The 20,399-nt window shown below is 32.8% G+C and overlaps 2 protein-coding genes across 3 annotated transcripts; one reads left to right on the top strand and one right to left on the bottom strand.

Moving 5' to 3' along the window:
• The first annotated feature begins 1,220 nt into the window (after positions 1 to 1,220).
• On the top strand, positions 1,221 to 2,280 carry LOC108572043 (RWD domain-containing protein 1). The gene is made up of 4 exons (XM_017934225.1): positions 1,221 to 1,322; positions 1,432 to 1,781; positions 1,845 to 2,031; positions 2,122 to 2,280. The coding sequence occupies exons 1-4, from the start codon at positions 1,253 to 1,255 to the stop codon at positions 2,235 to 2,237; spliced, it is 723 nt and encodes a 240-aa protein (XP_017789714.1). The 5' UTR covers positions 1,221 to 1,252; the 3' UTR covers positions 2,238 to 2,280.
• Positions 2,281 to 5,972: 3,692 nt separating this feature from the next.
• Positions 5,973 to 18,878, bottom strand: LOC108571959 (NADP-dependent malic enzyme-like). Of its 2 annotated transcripts, none has more exons than XM_017934122.1 (11): positions 18,518 to 18,878; positions 10,777 to 10,945; positions 9,944 to 10,102; positions 9,694 to 9,875; positions 8,721 to 9,030; positions 8,454 to 8,636; positions 8,136 to 8,361; positions 7,927 to 8,069; positions 7,142 to 7,436; positions 6,845 to 6,989; positions 5,973 to 6,129 (listed from the first exon to the last, which is right to left on the bottom strand). In XM_017934122.1, exons 1-11 carry the CDS (start codon positions 18,541 to 18,543, stop codon positions 6,090 to 6,092), a joined length of 1,878 nt encoding a protein of 625 aa, XP_017789611.1. In that variant the 5' UTR covers positions 18,544 to 18,878; the 3' UTR covers positions 5,973 to 6,089. The 2 variants fall into 2 exon arrangements, with proteins under 2 accessions (XP_017789611.1, XP_017789612.1); XM_017934123.1 differs by having other exon boundaries at positions 18,527 to 18,543.
• Between the last annotated feature and the right edge of the window lie 1,521 nt (positions 18,879 to 20,399).

Here is a 20,399-nt window from a genome sequence, read left to right as displayed (position 1 = left end):
TTTTTTATTTAATAATCCATTTTCGAAAATATCCAGATGTGCATGTATGCAACTGCTATTTTATCACTTTACTACTGTTTATTTTCATTTATATTGTGGTTCATAAACATCGACACTGACATAACTTAAATGATAAAACAGGTTTTTGCAAACATTTTTTATCACGTTATAAATATTGTTCTAATGCTTCCCTGCATTCACTCGTACAAAACTTTATTCGATAAATTAAAGAAACGTAATTATATCTTAATAAGTTTTCAACTTTTCTTACTTTTTAAATTAATTGGAAATAAATTGGATCACTTTCAATGCCTATAAATACTAAAGTAGATAAAAATAATCAATAGCAATATGAATCTTGAAAATGAATTTTCTCGAAAATCAAACATTGCACAAAAATATTTATTCGATTATTTCGATTTATTTTTACACAAAATATCATATAATATTGTATAGCGTCCATACTTTAGCGACCTCTATATTAATGCTTTATATATTTTTAACCTGGATTTCATTAAATTTTTACTATTGTTGAATTTCAATTGTTTATTAAATCAGTAAAGATAAAAGTAATGCACTATTTAATTCACTTAATAAAGGCAATGCATATTAATATATTATGCAATATCTTACAGGCAATGATTGAATTTTACTTTTCTTAAAAAAACTATGTAATATCAGTACGTTTTCAATAATACGAGAAGGAAGAAAAATAAGAAATGAGGTGTACCTTATTGTTAAAAGTTATTTTCGTTCTTCCCGACCTAAAAAGCTTCTTTTCTAACACACTTCGTGGCTATGAATAATTTCATTGTAAAGTTTGTGTTCGGTAAACAGTAAAACAGTTTCTAACGATTGTAACACTGGTCATTCTTGTTAAACTGTACGGTTAATGAATTCTTTGTTCCAACAATGTTAACACGTTCTAAGAATATAATTACTTTTTGTGCCTTTTAGTAAATAGAGAAATTACTTCTCTTGCGAATTTTTAATGAAATTTACAAATAATATAAGGACTTACACTTTTGTGTAATTTGAAAATTTAAAATAATTAAATTTGAAAGGCAGCAACGCTAACGTTGGGAACAATTTCAGTTTACTGACTGACCACTTCACTCTCGTATTGTTTGTGGTGCAGCACTGTCCGCCACTGCTGTCACGGTTGTAACATGAATTCTCGCAATTTATTAGAAGTAAACAATTAAAAGCCTAACGTAATAAATTTCTAACGATTAATTGTATTTAAATCATCATGGATTATAAAGACGAGCAAGATAATGAGCTAGAAGCTTTAGAATCGATCTATTGCGGAGAATTGGAAAGTACGCAGGCATTGCTTTATAACCTATAAATTTGTTTTCATAGCATAAACTAATTAATTTCGTATTTTGTGTTAATTTTGAATCTTTTAAAAAAAGAAATTTCTTGTAGTTTTAGATGTAGAACCATTTTATACATTTGCTATACCTATTAATACTGAAGAATATGAGCCAGATACTGGAAACGGTCTTAGTTGTCGCTTGGAATTTACGTACACTGCTCAATATCCAGATGAACCATTATTAATATCAATAGAGGAACCTGAAAATTTTGAAAAAGGAAATGCTGAAAAATTAAAGGAGCATTTAATGCAAGAAATGAATGAAAATCTTGGAATGGTTATGGTATTTACACTAGTTAGTGCTGCTAAGGAATGGCTTAATGTACAGTGGGACAGAATAAAATTCAAAAGAGAGGAAAGTGCAGCACTTAAACTTAAAGAGGAAGAAGAAGCAGAAAGGGTAAGATATATTGAATATCTTGAAACTATTCAAGTGAAGCTAATTTCATTGTTACGGTTATAGAAAAAGTTTGAAGGAACACGAGTTACAGTTGAAACATTTTTAAGCTGGAAAGAAAAGTTTGATGAAGAAATGGGATATACAAAACGAAGAGAAATGGCTGATCGTGAAGTAAAAAAATTAACTGGAAGAGAATTATTTATGACTGATAAAACATTGGATCAGTCTGATTTGAAGTTCTTAGATGATGGTATCATTTTAACATATCTAATTTATTTAATTTATGTTAAGATATAAAAAATATTTGAATGTAATATAATATTGCTTTCTTAATTCTTAGATTCTGTTAAAGTAGATGAAAGTTTGTTTCAAAATCTGGATGATTTAGAATTAGAAGATGATGATGACGATGATGATCCTGATTATGAACCAAATGTTTCTGATGATAGAACCTAAAATAAATACACTATACGTTCCATGCTACTACTTATAAGATGATCCCAACACTCCTACTTATTAAATGATTATATACAAACTTAGTACTTGAAAGTTCACTTTGAGTACTAACATTTAGGGAGCACATTAGTGTGTTCAAAGTAAATGTGCCTGCATGAAATGAATTTGTTAAAATTCATTGGTGGTATTTGCATTTTATATTACAGCTGAAACATATTGACATCTCTTAAATAGGTAAATTGTACATATGAAGGGGCACTTTTCAAAGGGTGTAGCAAATTTAACGAAAAAAACCATTTTTATACGTTTGTATATAGTTAAATCTTCATAAAGTTTATTTAATAAATCAAAAGATATAACTTTTCTCGGGTTTAATCGAACAGTTTTTGCTGAAATCGCATTAAACTAGGGATATAATGAAATAAATGTCCTGTAAAGATCACGATTTAACATTTATTCATAGCCTTAGTGTGTAACTTATACGTTCAGTAACAAATTCTAACGAGCGAACAATTGTATTTAACTAACTTAAATTACGTTTTTTCTCGCTCGTATATCCGCGACAAAATCACGGGTTATATGCGCACATGGACAATGTAATTCAAAATAGTTTATAAGATAGGTGTTTCGTTATGTCTGTGATGTGGCAGTAACAATCAAATCGATGTTGTCCATCAATATTTCTGCTTCGCGTAACATATAGGAACCGTTTTACAGAATTTTCACTTTTGTATATTTGTTTAACATAAAAATGATCATTACAATACAGTACAAAAAATACAGTTTTTACATTGTTGTCTCCCTGTTTTTTCTCATCATAATGCTTATCGATACAATATGAAACTGAAGAAATAGTGCGACAACTTGCGTGGTCTTACATCATATACCTATCAGGATAGAAGACATTTTTGTGACAAGAAGTTTAATCTAAATACTTTCTATGATCATGCCTATCACTTTTCTTCACGTAATACATCGTGCTAAATTCCAAACAATTTTTTGACACACTTGTAGTTTTCGAAAAAACATTTGTTAATATATTAATTAAAAACTGAACAAAACCAATAATCTGTCATCAGTACATATACGTCACATAATTGCTGTAAGGAACAACTATTCACTAATTTCTTTTTCAAATAATTAAAGGAGAAACCACGATACTATGGTGGTTACGTTCTGCTTCTTTATCTTACGTAATAATCATCCAACTTAAAATAACAAGTATACATGTAAAGGATACAAATAAATAAAATAAATATATGAGGTGCGATTCTGAAATTAGTGAATAACCTACATACTAGTTAGACTCGTATACAGTGTCACGAAACATAATTGCAACATTAAATTAACAATAAATAAGTACAAAGTATCAACACGCAAAGAAGTTTAATCGAAAACTTCATTTCCCTGATGATTCGTAATTAAATTTTTGTTTAAAGGGTTATACGAGTGTAGCCATCTTTCGAGTCATTTTGTGTGAAATTTGACTTGAATTAATTTAAAACGACTGTGTATACGTTAGAGTAGTCGTCTTGTCTTTCGACTCGCCAACACGTCATAATCTGTTGGGAGAAGAACACGGTTAGTAATGGCATAATAACACTTTACTAATGTTTCTCGTTTAACCAAGCGACCGTTTGCGGATGTATCAAGCTATACCAATAGAAAATAAAGTCGGAACGCAAGCAGATCGCGTGTTTCAATCTTTGTTATTTAACAGTGAGTTCTCGTCGCTTGGCTAAACTCACTATGACATTTTAGAGTCTAAAAGTAAACAACAAATTCGTGGCAGCAAACATTTTTACGCATAGTATCCGGGCTGAGTAACCGGAATTTTGGCTAATTAATGATTAATCACACGTTATACGACACATAACAAACACATTTTATGCATGTACACTTTTATAATTTTCCTTCGAAATTAGTCATTGTACTGCATGCTAAACTCGACAAAATACATCCATTACAAATCTAAAATGAAATATTAACATCGATGGGAAGTGCTTTTAATACGTCCCTGCGAAAAATAGACACTTTTTAATACGTAGAGAAAAATAGCTCGTATCGTTTAATTTGTATGGAATTGTTTCACATAATAACGATTATTCAGAAAATACGAATACCGAGAATCTTTTTGGAACAAACACGTAATTGTATTTATACATCGAAGTACGAGATATTTCGTAATCTCGCGATATTATTCGTAAAATACTTTCTACACGTGAGACAATCAAAATAATTTTCGATCGTATTATCGGAACATACGGTCGACTACTTTGAACTTTAAATTTTAACTGTAGAACAGCGATCACATATGTACATATTTGGAGAGTGTGTTTGAGCAGGCGTAAAATAAGTCAAATCGTATATCAATTCAAACGAATTCTAATTACAAAGGCAACGACTAAATTGTATTTTATTTTAAGTCGAAAGCGACAAATCGTTTCGTACGATTTCATTACAATTTGCTCTTCTCTTTTTTATAATATCTTTATTAAAAAAGAACTTATATTGACAATAATGTATATATGTAGATATATAAAACATCACAAAGTAAAAACACGACAGCGCTACAACGTGCACCAAGTGCACTATTCATCTTTGGACCGAAGATTTGTTAGATTCAGGTAGGGTTTTATTTGAGGACGTATGCTTCAAGGAGGGACTAGGAGGTTCGGTCGAGGTTAGTTGGACATCATCCGTAAGAGAAAAGTCGGGTAACCTTGAACACACAGTATAACGTGGAGAGATTTGCTTTTATATCGAAAACACGTCATCGTCTCAAATTAACATTTGCAGGAAAGAAATCTTCTGAAAACTGAAAATGAATGAAAAAATGAAATTTCCATTTATATATATGAGAGCCTTTGTATTCGTGAAATTTTTTAGTTCATCTATTATCAGTTTAATGACCGAAAAATTTCACTCTACAAATTTCTCGTCTTATTAAGTTACGTCTACATGTGTGCGTGTGTTGTTACGACCGTATGGCATTGCAACGCCATCTCTCGTTGTCGGGGAAAAGAATAAAAATTTCTAAAGCAACTGAAAGATTCAAACATACTTTCCAAACACTAGCCAGGCATTTGTAAACAGTGCAAACTACGGTCACTCAAATACAGTGCAGTAAAATGAGTTCGTTTGCACTGTTTATAAATATTCGGTTAACTTTTCAGAATTATGTATCGATTTTTTCAGTTATTTTAATAGTTCACATGCTTTTCCACGAGAACAGAGGATGGTGTGGAAATTCGTTACGGATGCAACAGTGTATACACATATAAATATATAAATATATATATATATGACGCGTGTTACGCGACGCGCATGCGTGTCTAACGTAAAATCATAAATATTATTATACGATAATACTTCAGTCTATGAAGTAACATTTACTATTTTTTTTTTTTTTTTGCTTTTGTACAACAAAAACATAAGGTATACAAGTGAATAACAATTCCATAAAACTTTCTTTAAATACTTTCAATGGTTAATACCTATCATGATCCTGAATGATAAACTAGCAAATCCTAATACTGCATATGGGATGAAGGAGGACATTAAAATACTGCAATGTTAGCTTACTGCGACATTTGATGCTGTAATAATAGCACTATGTCATTGTTTTTCGTGCTTTAACACTTCGTGCAAGTTACATCATAAAAGCACTGGCATTAGTCACTGACAGAGTAAACAGTCCTTACAGCTAAAATTCTTTTACAACTGCACTGTTGCCCGTATTTGTGTCACGACCTGTCTTATAGTTTCAATGTAGGACATAGCGATAGTTTTTTTTTATTATCGATAACTGTAATAATGATAGCCTCTGAATATCCCGCTCGGTGAAATCGGCTACAAATGTTTTAAATCGTGGCGGATTTCTACAGTGTCTCTGGAAAAAAATTAACCAAGCTTCAGCGAGCTGCACCGAGGTCAGTCACTGATGAGCAACAAGCTGACGATAGAAGAATGTTAAAAGAATAAATTACACTACCATTTTTTCGCTAAGCAGTTACTATCAGAAGTTACAAATAGAAAGGAGTTATTATAAAAAGTTATTGTAAAAATAGGGAAGAAGGGACATTCTATCTGATGTTTATTCTGTTAAAAAAAGTTATCCATCATCTGTTATAATTGTCTCTTTGCAGAAAAACTGTATGCCAATTCTACTAAGTTAGTACAGAGCATTTTAAGATTAATTGCATTTACAAATAAGTGTAATTATTAAAGAAAAGACGTATATATAACATCTAGGTGCTGTTACATTTTAGAAAAAGAAAGAAAAAGAAAAGAAGAAGAGCACTAGTGCAATATTAGAAAATTAAGCATTGCAGAGCTGCAAGAGAAGAAATATTCAAAAGCTACGTGCGTATCAACGTGCTCGTGTTAGGTTGCCGATTATCACTGCTGTTTCAATTAGCTTTAATCTCACTATTTCTAACTGATACCACTAATTCCTATCAGCCTATGTATATCACATCATATTTCAAAACTGCAGATTATTGCTAAACACGTTTTTCTTCTATCTAAAGTGCCTTTACGAATAAATTGGAATATGCTATAAGGAACTTTGAATTATTCATTTTAGGAAAATCATATGTACTCACTTCTCCGGCAGAATACGCGGTTTCGCATAATCTCCTGGCCAGTCATAAACGTTTGGTAACGGACTGTCATAATTGGCATCGTACATTTTACTCACAATAAATTGCCGCTTGTCCTTTGGTTCTGGATACTCACTTGCCAATCCAGCTAAAAATTGGAACATTTTTTAAAAAGCACACTGATAGTACAAATCTCACAAAATTCCACTATAAATAAGAATTTGTATTGAGAAATTAAAATTGTTTGAAAATTTCTCTAATATAGGTACAGTAAAATCACAGCGAAATTACAAAACTTACTTTTCGCGTAAGCGTAATTAGCAATTCGACAGGCAATTTCAATGGAACATTCACGAATAGTACTCAATGGTGGATAAAGACTACCCATATCCAGATCTTCGTCTTTCACGTGATCAGCGACAGCTTGAGCGGAAATAAGGAACAAATCTTCGGTAATGTGATGGCATCCAGTAGCGATCACACCCAATGCTATTCCAGGGAATATGTACGCGTTATTTCCTTGTCCAGGCTTGTAGATTTTACCTTGGTAATTCACTTCGCCAAACGGAGATCCCGATGAGAAAATGCATTTTCCCTAAATTGTAGAAATTAGTAACTTTAGTAACATGTAAACCGTTCGGTAACAAAAGTTTGCAGAATTCAAGTAATTCAAAATAAAGCTAGAGATTAAGCCATAGAAAAAAATAGAAAGTGTGCTAAGAACCAGCCACTACAGTTCTTTTCAATCATGTAGAAAAAATAAGCAACTTATTACTTATAATATTTTAAGAAATTTAATAAGATTACTTTGCACTAATAATTAGTTTCTCTTTAAATTTTTTTAAAAAGTTGTATCCTCTTTAGTATACCTTACGTTTTTTATAGACATTATTGATTAACCTAAGCACAGCCTTGGAAGCACTTCTTTTTAGCCCTTCTTTGTGGAAATATAATTATAGTTTAATAAAAAGATTACAAAAGCTTTGTAAAGAAGTAAACGATATTAAGTATAAAGTAACTTTTAGAATAGCATCCCCCTAAATACATTCATTGTAAATTCTAATTAATGTAAAGAATCATCATACATCTGTATAATCATAAGCTTGCTGAGCTGTGCATTCTGCTTTGCTAGTTGGATTACTCAATGCAAAAATCAACGGTCTTTCATTGTTCTTGGCCATCTCTTTCAAGACTTCAGGAGTAAATGCTCCTGCTGCCGCTGATGCGCCTGTTTGGATATGTTTATTTTAGATACAAATCGATACGTGTCGATAAATGAAGCAGGGTTACACACCAATTAGAACAGTTGGTTTCACTTCCTTTACAATCTCCAGCAGCGATTTCATCACTTTATAATTCTTCGCATACCAGATTTTGTGACCTTCCAGGTTACCTTCTGGTCGATTTTTAACCAACAATCCATCGATATCCATCATCCAAATGTTATCACGAGCTTCCTGTTCCGTGCAACCGTCTGCTTCCATTGCTTTAACGCAGAGATCAGCTATTCCAATAGCTGCCTGTATTAGAAATAAAGTACACGTGAGAGGAAAATTGATTGTAAATGGTATTAATTTAATCTCTGTGTACGACGTAAAAGAAATTTGCATACCTCACCAGCACCAAGGAATACAAACTTGTTGCTAGACATTTTTTTCTTAGTTATTCTTTTAGAAGCTAAAATTCCAGCAACCGCAACAGCAGCTGTACCTTGTATATCGTCGTTAAACGTGCAATACTTGTCACGATATTTGTCCAAAAACCGGAAGGCATTATGGTTCCCAAAGTCTTCAAACTGTAGTAATTAAAAGATGTAAAATGTCTATTACAAGGAATTGAAATTTAGTAAAATTAATATTGTCTTGTTGTATAAGCATACCTGAATGAGAACATTTTGACCATATTTTCTTACACAAGCTGCCATAAATTCGTCAATTAATTCGTCATACTCTGCACCTTGACTCCTAGCTTTATTAAGACCGATATAATGAGGATCATCTCTCAGCTGTTCGTTATTCGTGCCAACGTCTATTGTAATTGGTAAACACTGATGCGGCTTTATGCCAGCTAAAGCAGTATATAGAGCTAATTTTCCTACGGGAATTCCCATTCCGCAAGCTCCTAGATCGCCGAGACCCAGAATCCTCTCTCCGTCTGTTACGCAAATCGCACGTACAGCTTGCTCGGGCCTGACAGTGAAATATAGATTATTATTATTCGTTGAGATTATATTTTATGCCTTGTATGAGAGATATAAAAAGATAGGAGCAAGAATTTAATGAATTTGAAAATTTTTAGTTTGATTCTTGAGTATAATAAATTTGAAAATTCTCAATTTAATTTAAAATTTAGAAAATTTGGAAATTCTTCATTTAATTTAAGTGTTTCATAATTTTGAAAATTCTTAATTTAAGAGTTTGATAACTTTGAAAATTCTTAACTTGATTCTTGAGTATAATAAATTTGAAAATTCTTCATTTAATTGAAAATTTAGAAAATTTTTAAGCCTAATGAACTGTGCTACGTTCAGATACTATAAATTCAAAGTAAAATGAAAAATCTCTGTTTCAATCACAATTCTTACAAAACAGGATATGTTTTATCTACAGAATTTTCACACGATACACATTTCTTCGATCATCATTTGATATCTGAACACATGATTCCGTAAGTCAAGCGTACACGTGTCAACATATGTGTTCTAGTTTAAACGAATGATCAGAATACACAATTCAACTGTTTTTCATTCATCATTGAATATTAGAAGTTAAAACATTCTTTAAAAAATGAATAGTAATTTCATAACTAAAAACATCCAAAATCAGTTTCTTCCAATTTTTCAAAATACAAACCAGTTGTTCAAGATTTCGTAGATATGACCTTTATCGTATATCGTGATAAATAATCCACGAGGTCTGCGATAAATAACGCCAAACTTTTGACAGGCTAATCCGACGGTAGGAGTATAAACAATTGGCATCATTTGCTCGATGTTCTCGCTTAACAAACGGAAGAACAATCTCTCGTTTCTCTCCTGTGAAATAGCCATACATTATCTACAATTCGAACCTTCTATTCTTTTATTTTTTCATTTTAGTTTACCTGCAGTTCCACGAGGTAAAGATACCGATTTAAGTCCTCGGTGTATTTCATGACTGAAGCCTTGCACAGAGCCAGCTGTTCTTCCTGAGTTTTGAATCTTGGAGGCTGCAGACCGTGTATACCCAAAGATATCCTCTCTTTCAAAGTGAATGCCAAGCCCTGTATAAAGAATATGCAATTTTTCAGAATTTTTTAAACGGTTAAATTTGACGACAAGTGGTCTGTGGTATAAAAAGGGAAGTGTATTATTAAATTAACGTGGCGAAGGCTGAGAAATGTGTGTAGAATGCAAATTTACGTTGAAATGAATTTTACAAATGCACATGATACTTTTGCATAAGAATGCATTGAAATAAAACGAGCGACTTTACTCAGAAACTGAAAGTCAGAGAGTGAGTCGATTAGAGCTAGAGTGTTAATCAATGGAAGAAACAGTGCAAACTGAGAGTTAAAAGCTGGTGAATTAGTTGTATTGTATTTTAGCTTCGTTTAAATTATGTATAAACATGTTTGTTGTACTTTTAACAGAATTTGTTTCGTATAATTTTTATAGTTTTGAATTAAAATGGTATTAAATCTGTGCGAAACATATATTACCAGTCGAAAGTATCAAATCACTGTGCATTGCAAGTTGCAGAAAAATTTCCAAAAAAAGTTGGCAATTTTGAGAATTTTTTACCATTCAAATCAATCGAAATAAAGTAAATTGCTATTGATCTTAGCAGGTGAGTCCAAATTTTTTATACAGTAGTGCATTTATGTCAAATACTCGTTTAGAAGAATGTTTCTCACAGGGCGTGCTATTCAGACACGAATCTTAAAATAAAACGTACCTTGTTAAGTCGAGGATCCCTCAAATGGCCAATACCTTTTACCATATTTATAGGTACGATATCTCCAGACACCTCGTGGATGTCTCTCTGCTGAACATCGTTCGCGGCAGGATGTGAAGATGGAAATACCCGCGTCCATGATCCTGCACAATTTCTACTGCTAGCCGATCTATTGTATGCGATAAAAAACTCAAGTTATTCCACCTCTTCTTCGTTAATATTCTCATTTTCATTAGTGCAGTACTGTCGGCCTTATAATCCGCCTTACTTTGCTACACGTGGAAAATTAAAAACGAATTTTCTGCTTTAATTCGGTAAATTATACGAATCACAAGTATAGTTTTCGTCTTTGTTACATATATTCGAATTTTTATTTGATTAAACTTCAAATTATTTACGAAGAATAATTGATAAATTCGTAAATTTAGTAACAGCTGATTAAAGGAATGGCAATGCTTGGTTTGAAAAGAATTATCTCTGCAAATGATTGAAATTTAATTCCTTCCTTTTAGGTTTTCAATTTTAGATCGCCTAATTAATCTGTGTTTATGTGTGATTAGAATAGAAGGGAGACTAGGTTGCAAGAAATATTTTTCAAGAAATTTTCCTATTCCTACTTGTAAATGCATATTTAGTTTTTTTTTTTCGTATCATTATTTAAATTAAACTGCGTTCAAGCATGTACAACAATATGACCTTTAAAGTGACAATTAACTCTGAGAATGAAATTATAAAATTTCATCGACACTGCACCTGTGAATGGCAAATGGACAAGTTTATTATCGCGCAACAGGTATCTAGAAAACCTGTTAAATTACCGAGATAATCTGTCACTTACGTTCTTCATTATCTTCATTATCGTGACAATAAATCTTCGAAATAATATCTGTCAACGGTACTCCAATACATTGTCTAAGACGACTAATCACAGACAATAAAGTCCTTCCGATTATTTCAGGATTAACGAAACAGCAAAAAACTCTAATTAATTTTTCTTTATATATTTTCTCGCGTTGCTGATAATTTCTTGCTTCAGTTTCCCTCGTTAGAAGACATCCAAAGGTGTGAGGAGATCCGGTGAGCCGCCATATTGTAGGTCCATTACGACCAATCCCACGACTAGGAAACTTTTCATTTAGAATCTGTGTTACGGCACTTGAACGACGAACTGAGCAATCGTTGCGTTGATAACACTCACTCATTTTTCTTTTATATTTTGTTGTGTCGATGGTGGTTCTTGGATACATTTCTTCCTTTAATTTTTTGCAGAGATGTGAGCAGATCTGAGAAATGTAGATTTGTCACGATCATATCAATGATTAGGAAATGTTTCGTTTAGAATCTGTGCTGCAACACTTGAATAATGTTGATATCTCGTCAATTTTCGAATTGCACTATTTAATAGTGTAATTTCTAAATTATTTTCATACATTTCTTCCTTTAGTTTTTTGCAGAAATGTAGATCTGTAACGATCATTTCAATGATTAGGAAATGTTTCGTTTAGAATCTGTGCTGCAACACTTGAATAATGTTGATCTCTCGTCAATTTTCGAATTGTACTATTTAGTGGTGTAATTTCTAAATTATTTTCATACGTTTCTTCCTTTAATTTTTTGCAGAAATGTGAGGAAATCTGAGAAGTGTAGATTTCTAACGATCATTTCAATAATTAGGAAATTTTTCATTCAGAATCTGTGTTGCAACTCTTGAATAATGTTGACATCTCGTCAAGTTTGTGGTGTAGTTTCTAAAAGTGTTGGAAGTGTAGCTTTCGAAAATATTGTACACTTCCGTCCATTTAATCTGCTATTTATAATATAAGGTTCGATTATTGGATTGTGTAAGATTCTACTCTAAACATTTATTGTCCATGGCCTCTGTCTGTCGACCAGACTTAACCACTGTGGATTTCGTATTGATCAATAGTGTGTTTCTTAAGTTCACTTAACCGTCTAGTCGATAAACGTCACTTTATTAAAATACTTTAATTCTCAGAGTTACATGTTATTCTAAAAGGTTTCATGCTATTATACATAGTTGGACGCAGATTAAGTTAAATTGCTCATAAATGGTGAAAGATATTTCGTCGACAAACATCGTTTTATCAAAATACATTAATTGGTCAGATTTGAATGTCATTTTAAATGTCAGTTTAATATGAACAGTATCGCGACAAAAAAAATTCACTTATAAGCGACTTTATTGTCCCAATAAACTCAATTAATTCAAAACCTCCATATTTTTCAGAGAGAGAATTCCTGTTACCCGATGAATAGAAAAAATGGCCACCCAAAATACCGAACCTTATTTCAAAAATTAAAATTGCGTTTGATTTTCTGTGAATAAGCATTTGCGAGAAAAAGGCACCGAATTAATTAGCACACCCAGTAGATCCTCACACACGGCTTAAATATTAAAAAAAAAAAGAGGATACATCGCAGAAGATCTCTCTCGTTTTCTTTATTATCTCATTATGGAGCACATTATGGAGCACCATTCGCGCTCTAGTTTCTAGCAAAATAGCGCTTAACGTTTGAACATCCGCTAGTTTATGGACCTTTAACAGAGATGTTTGCCAATTAGTATATTCTATCAAATGAGTCACTTGTGCAAGGTTTAACGAAATGATACGCATGGGAACAGGTCGAAACTGTTTCTCTTCTCCCAAAATGCTCGTTAATATATCGTTCGGAAACCAGCGTGATTCATTTCACGGCAATTCATATTTAGCGTTATTCTCGAAGTTTGGTCACGTTTGACCATCCTTTTTCCTTCGGACACTTGTTGCGGTGGAAAAGTTTGTCGCTCTATTTACGCGAGAAACGAAGTTAACAAAGTGCACACGAACGATTAGACGGTTTTTGGATTAATCAGACTGTCTAAATTAGACGGAATTTTAGACATTCTGGGTAGAAAAGTGAAGGAACAAGTTGTGATCGTATTAAATAGGCTGGTTTGGCTTGGTGCCTCGTACGAGATCGTAAATTGCTCTTCCTCTGCGAAAATTGATTCAATGATCGGCTCTATTACATTTACTCGACATTGGTTTTTAAGTTAGTGGTCTGATGTAGATACGTGCAATACCGTTGAATTATACAAATCAAAGCATCGTAACATTGAAAATTACGAGGAGAACTCGTATCGATTAAAGACACGCTGAAAGCAGTGCAATTGGAGAGGCCGAGTCCCATGTCAATAACGTGATATCCTATCATTTGATCGTGTGCAATTCATTAGACCGGGCTGTATATTAGCGTTCGAATAATGGACAAATTGCAGAATAAAGGCTGCTGTGGTTTTTTTGTGTGTGAAATTATTGGTTGAAGTATGAACGATTGTTCGAGATTAGAAATAAATGATTTTATAAAAGAATATTTGATAATTGTGTCTGAATGTAAATTAGGTAAAATATCTTCGAGAGAATAATTTGTAATTTCGAAAACTAATGATTTCATTATTTTACTGTAATTTTTATTTTCTTAAATTTTTATTTCTAAGATTGAGAATTGTCACGTATAAATAAGGTACGATAATTTAATTTTTGTCGCCTGACCTAGTATCGAAATTGTATTTAAATGTAAATTAGATTAAAGATTCTCGAGAAGATAATTTGCAATTTTGAAAATTAACGATTTCATTATTTTACCGTAATTTTTGCTTTCAGTCAGTTTTCATTTCTAAAATTGAGAATTGTCACATATAAACAACGTCCAATATTTTAATTTTTTTAAATAGTGAAATAACGAATGTCTAATTTGTAATTCTGAAAACTAACGATTCTACGATTTCACCATAATTCTGATTTTTATTCGTATTTCATTTCTAAAGTTGTTTATCTAATATTTCAATTCTTTTTCAAACGCTCATATGCATACTCGGTGAAAAGATCGCAACGAAAGATACGAAATGACCGATAATTAAAAAAAAAAAAAAAAAAAAAAAAAAAAAAAAAAAAAAACGAGAATACAATGCATCTAACTTTTCCTTATCTACCACTCGAATCCATCATAATTTTTCGATTAACCGTGAGTCATAGATAATTGGAGATCGCATAATAAAAGCTTATCGGTTCGATCTGGTTCTAACTAAACTATGGAATTAATCATGTGATTGCAATTGATCGCACACTTTATGGAACACATAGAATCAGGAAGCTTGTTTCGTAGGCGATATTTCTGTCAATGGCGGAAGAAAAGAATTGTATGTCACGTGTAAAACGAGAAATCATATGTATGTATAACTAGGTGCGATAACAATATTTGAAAAGAGAGCAGGGTAATCTATTAATATTTCAGTGGCATACAGCCAGATTTAAAGAAATATCTCTGTAAAATACAGTGGTACGAGTGATTGCACTCTGAGAGAAAAGAAGTTTATCATTATTTTATCTACAATCAATTGTCTCGTTATGAATCATTGTTATATTTATCAAGATTCAATCTGATGCTATTTTCCAATCGTAGAACATCATCTTTTCAGTTCTAATAATAAACAAATTCATGGAAAAGATATTTAAAATTATTCAGAAAAATGTAAAACAATAGAATGCAAATAAAAGGAGAAAATACAACAAGAACAGTGTACATGTTAAATTAAAAATAAACAAACTCGTGCAAAGGATATTTATTTATTTTAAGATAATAGAATGCAAATAGAAAAAAATGTAACAAGAACAGTGTACATATTAAATTAATAATAAACAAACTCACGGAGAAAGGATTTATTTATTATAAAATAATAGAACGCAAGCAAAAGAGTAATGTGAAAATTGTACAAACCATGTGTAAAATAATTGCAGCAATGTGTGTATGTACAAAGTGTTTGACAAGTAATTTAAAGCGACACTATTTTTAAATAATACTTCATGGATAATTGAACACGTTGAATTTGAATGATTCTCTACTTTGTCCCGATGGAATACAAATTCTCTGTTTTACGCAGCTCATTTGAGATCAGCTTTGCTCTCTATCACATCGGAGCCTTGGTCATTACGGTTTCCCCGTCATCAAATGGGTGCAGCTATGTGACAGCAAAGGCGTCACCTTCCCGGATAGAAGCAAAAGATCAGTTGTTATAACAGCACAAAAAATGGTGATCTACAATTTCATTTATCAGTTACACAAAATAGAAATGCAAATCGTGAAAAAAATAAAACAAAATTATTCCCACAAATGCTGAATAATTTTGGGCAATTCGTTTGTCCATATTTTAACGTTGAAATTGAAATAAAAGTAATCAAGGATAATGCTAATTTTGTAACACATTAAATTCCCTAAATAAAATGATTTAGTTCTTTTAATTTCTTCCAGATATGAAGGGCTGAATTGAAATTTGTTCATTGAAATATTCTAATGGAAGTAAACAATGTTAAATGCACAAAAATAATTAAAACCGACGTTGATAAATGTATTTTACATTTTCAAGAATTAAATAATAAATTTTTCCTGGATTTTTTAAGTAGGTATCTACTTTATCTAATTTATTCCTATTTTTTTGCGTTACTTTAGAATTTTCACAGAGGTTAAATTGCTTAGCATTTAAATAAATTTTCGAAAATTGCTACCCACTCTATATAACAAAGCCATGGGTAGACTGTATTATGTAAGTTAGTCGATTTAACGTATTACGTAAAGCACCGATATAACTTTATCGATATGAAGTGACATAAGGAATGATGTACGGCTGAAATTCCCAGATTTCCAATAACCAATCATTAATGACGCAGAAATGAACATTTTAGTGTGATTCATTCGTGAAACATTTAATATCCACGTGTGTAACGGGAAAATGCAAAATTATAGAAATCATGTGTGCGACAATAGCGATGAAAACGTTGAACTGAAAAAAAAAAAAAGGTGAATTTATTCAAATGTAAATGAAAAGGATACGTGCAGGAAAGTTTTATAACTTTTTATTTAAAATAGAACGTTAGAAATGTTTAATTTTTATTGCTTTTTAGTGAGATTAAGAAATTAATTGAAAAACATTTTTCTAATATCTTTTTTCACTACTTTTATTTTCAATTGAATTAAATATTTACATTTTTAGAGTGTTTTACATGTAAATATAAATAATTGAAGTTAAAACATAAAAATTATAAAAATTGATAAATAAAAAATAGAAATCAATATGTTTATTGCTTTGTATTTATAGGTCACCCTTGATGTTTGCTCGTTTTACCTATTTAAACTATTTTAATTTAAATTGTTACTCGTGGAAGCCACAACAGTCACATTACTTTTGATATCTTGTGACCTTGAATTACCCGAAGGTCGCTGTGAATCGATTTTCCTTGTTTTTTGGGTGAAACACGGTGTAATTCATACGCATAACTGACGAAACGTAATATAACCTCAAAATACCGGCGAAAGAATAAAACGAAGGTTCCATTACGAATTTTACCATGATAATGTAAATAGAAACGAGAGCAAAAGATTTGTCTTCTTCCTTTTCGTCCATTTAGCAATTGCTTCAAGTATACTTACTTCAAAGTGTTCTATATATCGTTGTTTGAACACACAAGTAAGACGCGATACTGTTATTGCACTTTATAACGTTTCAAATTACACGCTATGTTTGCAAGACTAACAATTACCGATTGCAAACAGGAATAGACAACAGTCGTGTAAACACTGAACGTTATTACTGTCATAATAACGGTATCATCCATTGTTTTTACAGAACAAAGGTACAAAAGAAAGAAAAAAACAGTTCGAAAAATTCCTCTTTGATATGTATATGTTTTATGAACGAACAAAAAACAAATTATCGTTCATATTTTGAAAACAATTTTTACAAAACATAATGGATAAGCAACGGATTCCGAGTAACATTATTCGAAGAAACATAACACCGTGTAACATAATATTTACCGCCCGACTTCGTGCGAAAACGTGATATTATCTAATTTTAAGAATTCGCCGAAAAACGCTCGACACCGTAGAGTTGACAAAAATAGATCGATGTGATGGCACATGTTCATTTAAGAAAATTTACGTTCAGCCGGCGAAATTCTGATTTCAGGACATATTTTGTAACGTAGCTTCACGCGCGTGTCACGATCGATGGAAAAGCTTGTTAAAACGACAGGTGCGCCAAAGGGAATCAAATAATACATAGAAGTATACCAAGTACACAATTCCACTGGGAAGAATGATGTAAAAGAAGTGTGAAACACGTACAAAGATCACGTTTAAAGAAGATAGCTCCGTTGGAAACGAACCCTTTTATTCCTCCAAATTTTTCAACAAGCGTTAATCGGGATTTTTTGAAAGAAAGGATGAAATAAGATGTATTGGAGGGGATGAAACAGAATGGTCCTTACACTCTTCTCACGATGTCGGCGGAAATCGGATGCTGTGGAGTGAAGGATGAAAGAGAAGAAACAGGTAGGAACGGTGGTAACGGACGGAATAATACAATTTTTTCGTATGTATATGGACGTGAGTTCGATACGATTCCGTTTGGCACTGCCCCACAGAACGCACGGTAATGTGGCCTCGTATCGATCGGCGGATTCCCAGCGCGTTCCTATTTTCAGCACTGCATTGCGGTAGAAGTTAGGTTACAACGGCCCTTCTCACGTATTCCTCTCGCTTTTTCCGCCTCTCTCGTCGATCTGAATCGGCGCGCACGTGCGTGCCTTAATCGTGTACCAGTGCAGCAAAGCAAGGCGGTCGGTTTAATTGAAACCCGCTGCTGGTATTACGGAATTTTATGGAAAAATTTTCAGGTACTCACAATATAGACCTCTGCAGGACGAACATCTCGCTCCTCGCGTGTTCACAGCTGATCGCCTCCCACCCGACAGGATCAACGCGCGACTGCGCGTTTTCGGCTAATCGTGACTACCAATGCCGACCCGTTTTACCCGCGCTCGCCGCCGCCGCCGCTTTGTCTACTCTCGCACACCTTCTTCCCTTTCGACTTCAAGTTCGTCCATGCAGCCGGTCACGCATACGACAATTGACGCTTTTACACCATACACCGTATTGCACACGCGCGTGATTCACGCATACGACCAGTGGTGTCCACACGTCGTTCGCGCACTTCTCTTGCAAACCTCTCTCTGTTGCGTACAAACAGTAACCGTAAGAGAGGCCGAGTGTGAGTGAATGGATGTGCGGAACATTTTAGCCAACGAGCCAACCGCGAGAATAGCCGAACTCACCCGACGAGGAACCAACGTACTTACTCGTTCCCCTGATAGCGTATCGAGACGAAACGTCGCGACGCTGGGCGTCGAGTGTGCTAACCTCCGAAGGAACTATTGAGTTAATTGGTAATTTCGAAACGTACCAGCGAGGAAGATAATTTGTAAAGCTGTCAGGATGGAGAATCGAGTCGATACGTTTGCCGAGGTAGCAAATACACTTCTTTTCTCTTTTCATTTTCAAACGAATTTGGAGGGAATTTTGCTCTCAATTGATCTTTTGCTTGATCGAGTGTTCGATCGGTGAAAGTTGTGAATGACAGTGGGGATATTTAACGTTAATTAGTTTTATTTCTGTTATCAATTTATTCGTTTTTAGAAACGATTGGTGGCTTGATAAAGTTTGAATACAGATAACACCTGTAATACGTGGAGCAATCTGTCAAAGTACCATCGTTTACCGTCGTGTGCCGCTGCATGTCTAGCTTCGTATCAGATATTTGATAGACAAGGCTCACCTATGATACCTCTATAATGAGATATTTATCTGATAAAATGTTTGAATTATTAATTAAGCTTGATTTTTTAAGTTATTAATTTTGACAAACAAAGGCCGTTTCATTTTAATCAACACACGTGAATATTGTCTAAACTATTAGCTATATTAAAAAATGTTTTAAATGAAAATTGAACGATTTCATTGGGAGTATTACATAGTTGGCACGACTGTGGTATAGGTAGCAGCGTTTCAAACATTTGAAGGTTATTACCATTTTTTAAATAGAATAGTGTATTTCTTTTATATAAAATTATAATTTTAGAAAAGACAAAAATGATGGATTTGCTAATTTCATTACAAGTAAAAATCGTTGCTAAAGAGTAGAAAGTATATATACACCTGTGTAAAAATATCTTCTCACTTATCCTCGACTAATCCTCGACTATGACGTCTGCCTAAATGTCTGTCGAGCACGTATCATATAATCCCAAATAACGGTATCATTTAGGTGCCGTTGATTAAAAAATTTGTCACGATATCGTTGTCTTACTTCGCTGTAACTTTTCCTGCATTGCCTCAATACTAAAATCATATCAGTTAATTCAACAATCCGTCATTTCCAACAATTACAACAGAAATTTACTTCGACACTGACGCACTCTCTAAATGCGTCAATTTTACGAGATAAGATCTCAGACGACTGTCTAGATCAATCATGTTCATAGAGACGCAAGGATAATTTTAAACAGGCGTTTCCTACTTTTTAGCAACGATTCTAAAAAGTGTTCTAATTTTAAGCTTCGAACTTACGCAAATTCACACAAAAAATTGAAGGGGACCTTGAAAACTTTGCAAAAAAAAACAAACTATAATCATCTTAAGGGCCTCTGAGCTATATTATACAAAACAAAAATTACATCGATTCACTAATAACGGAATAATTAAAAATAAATGGTTTACTCGGTAGGTAT

This window comes from Habropoda laboriosa, unplaced genomic scaffold, assembly GCF_001263275.1.
Source record: "Habropoda laboriosa isolate 0110345459 unplaced genomic scaffold, ASM126327v1 scaffold67, whole genome shotgun sequence".
Lineage (NCBI taxonomy): Eukaryota > Metazoa > Arthropoda > Insecta > Hymenoptera > Apidae > Habropoda > Habropoda laboriosa.
This window is presented reverse-complemented; position numbering and strand designations above follow the sequence as displayed.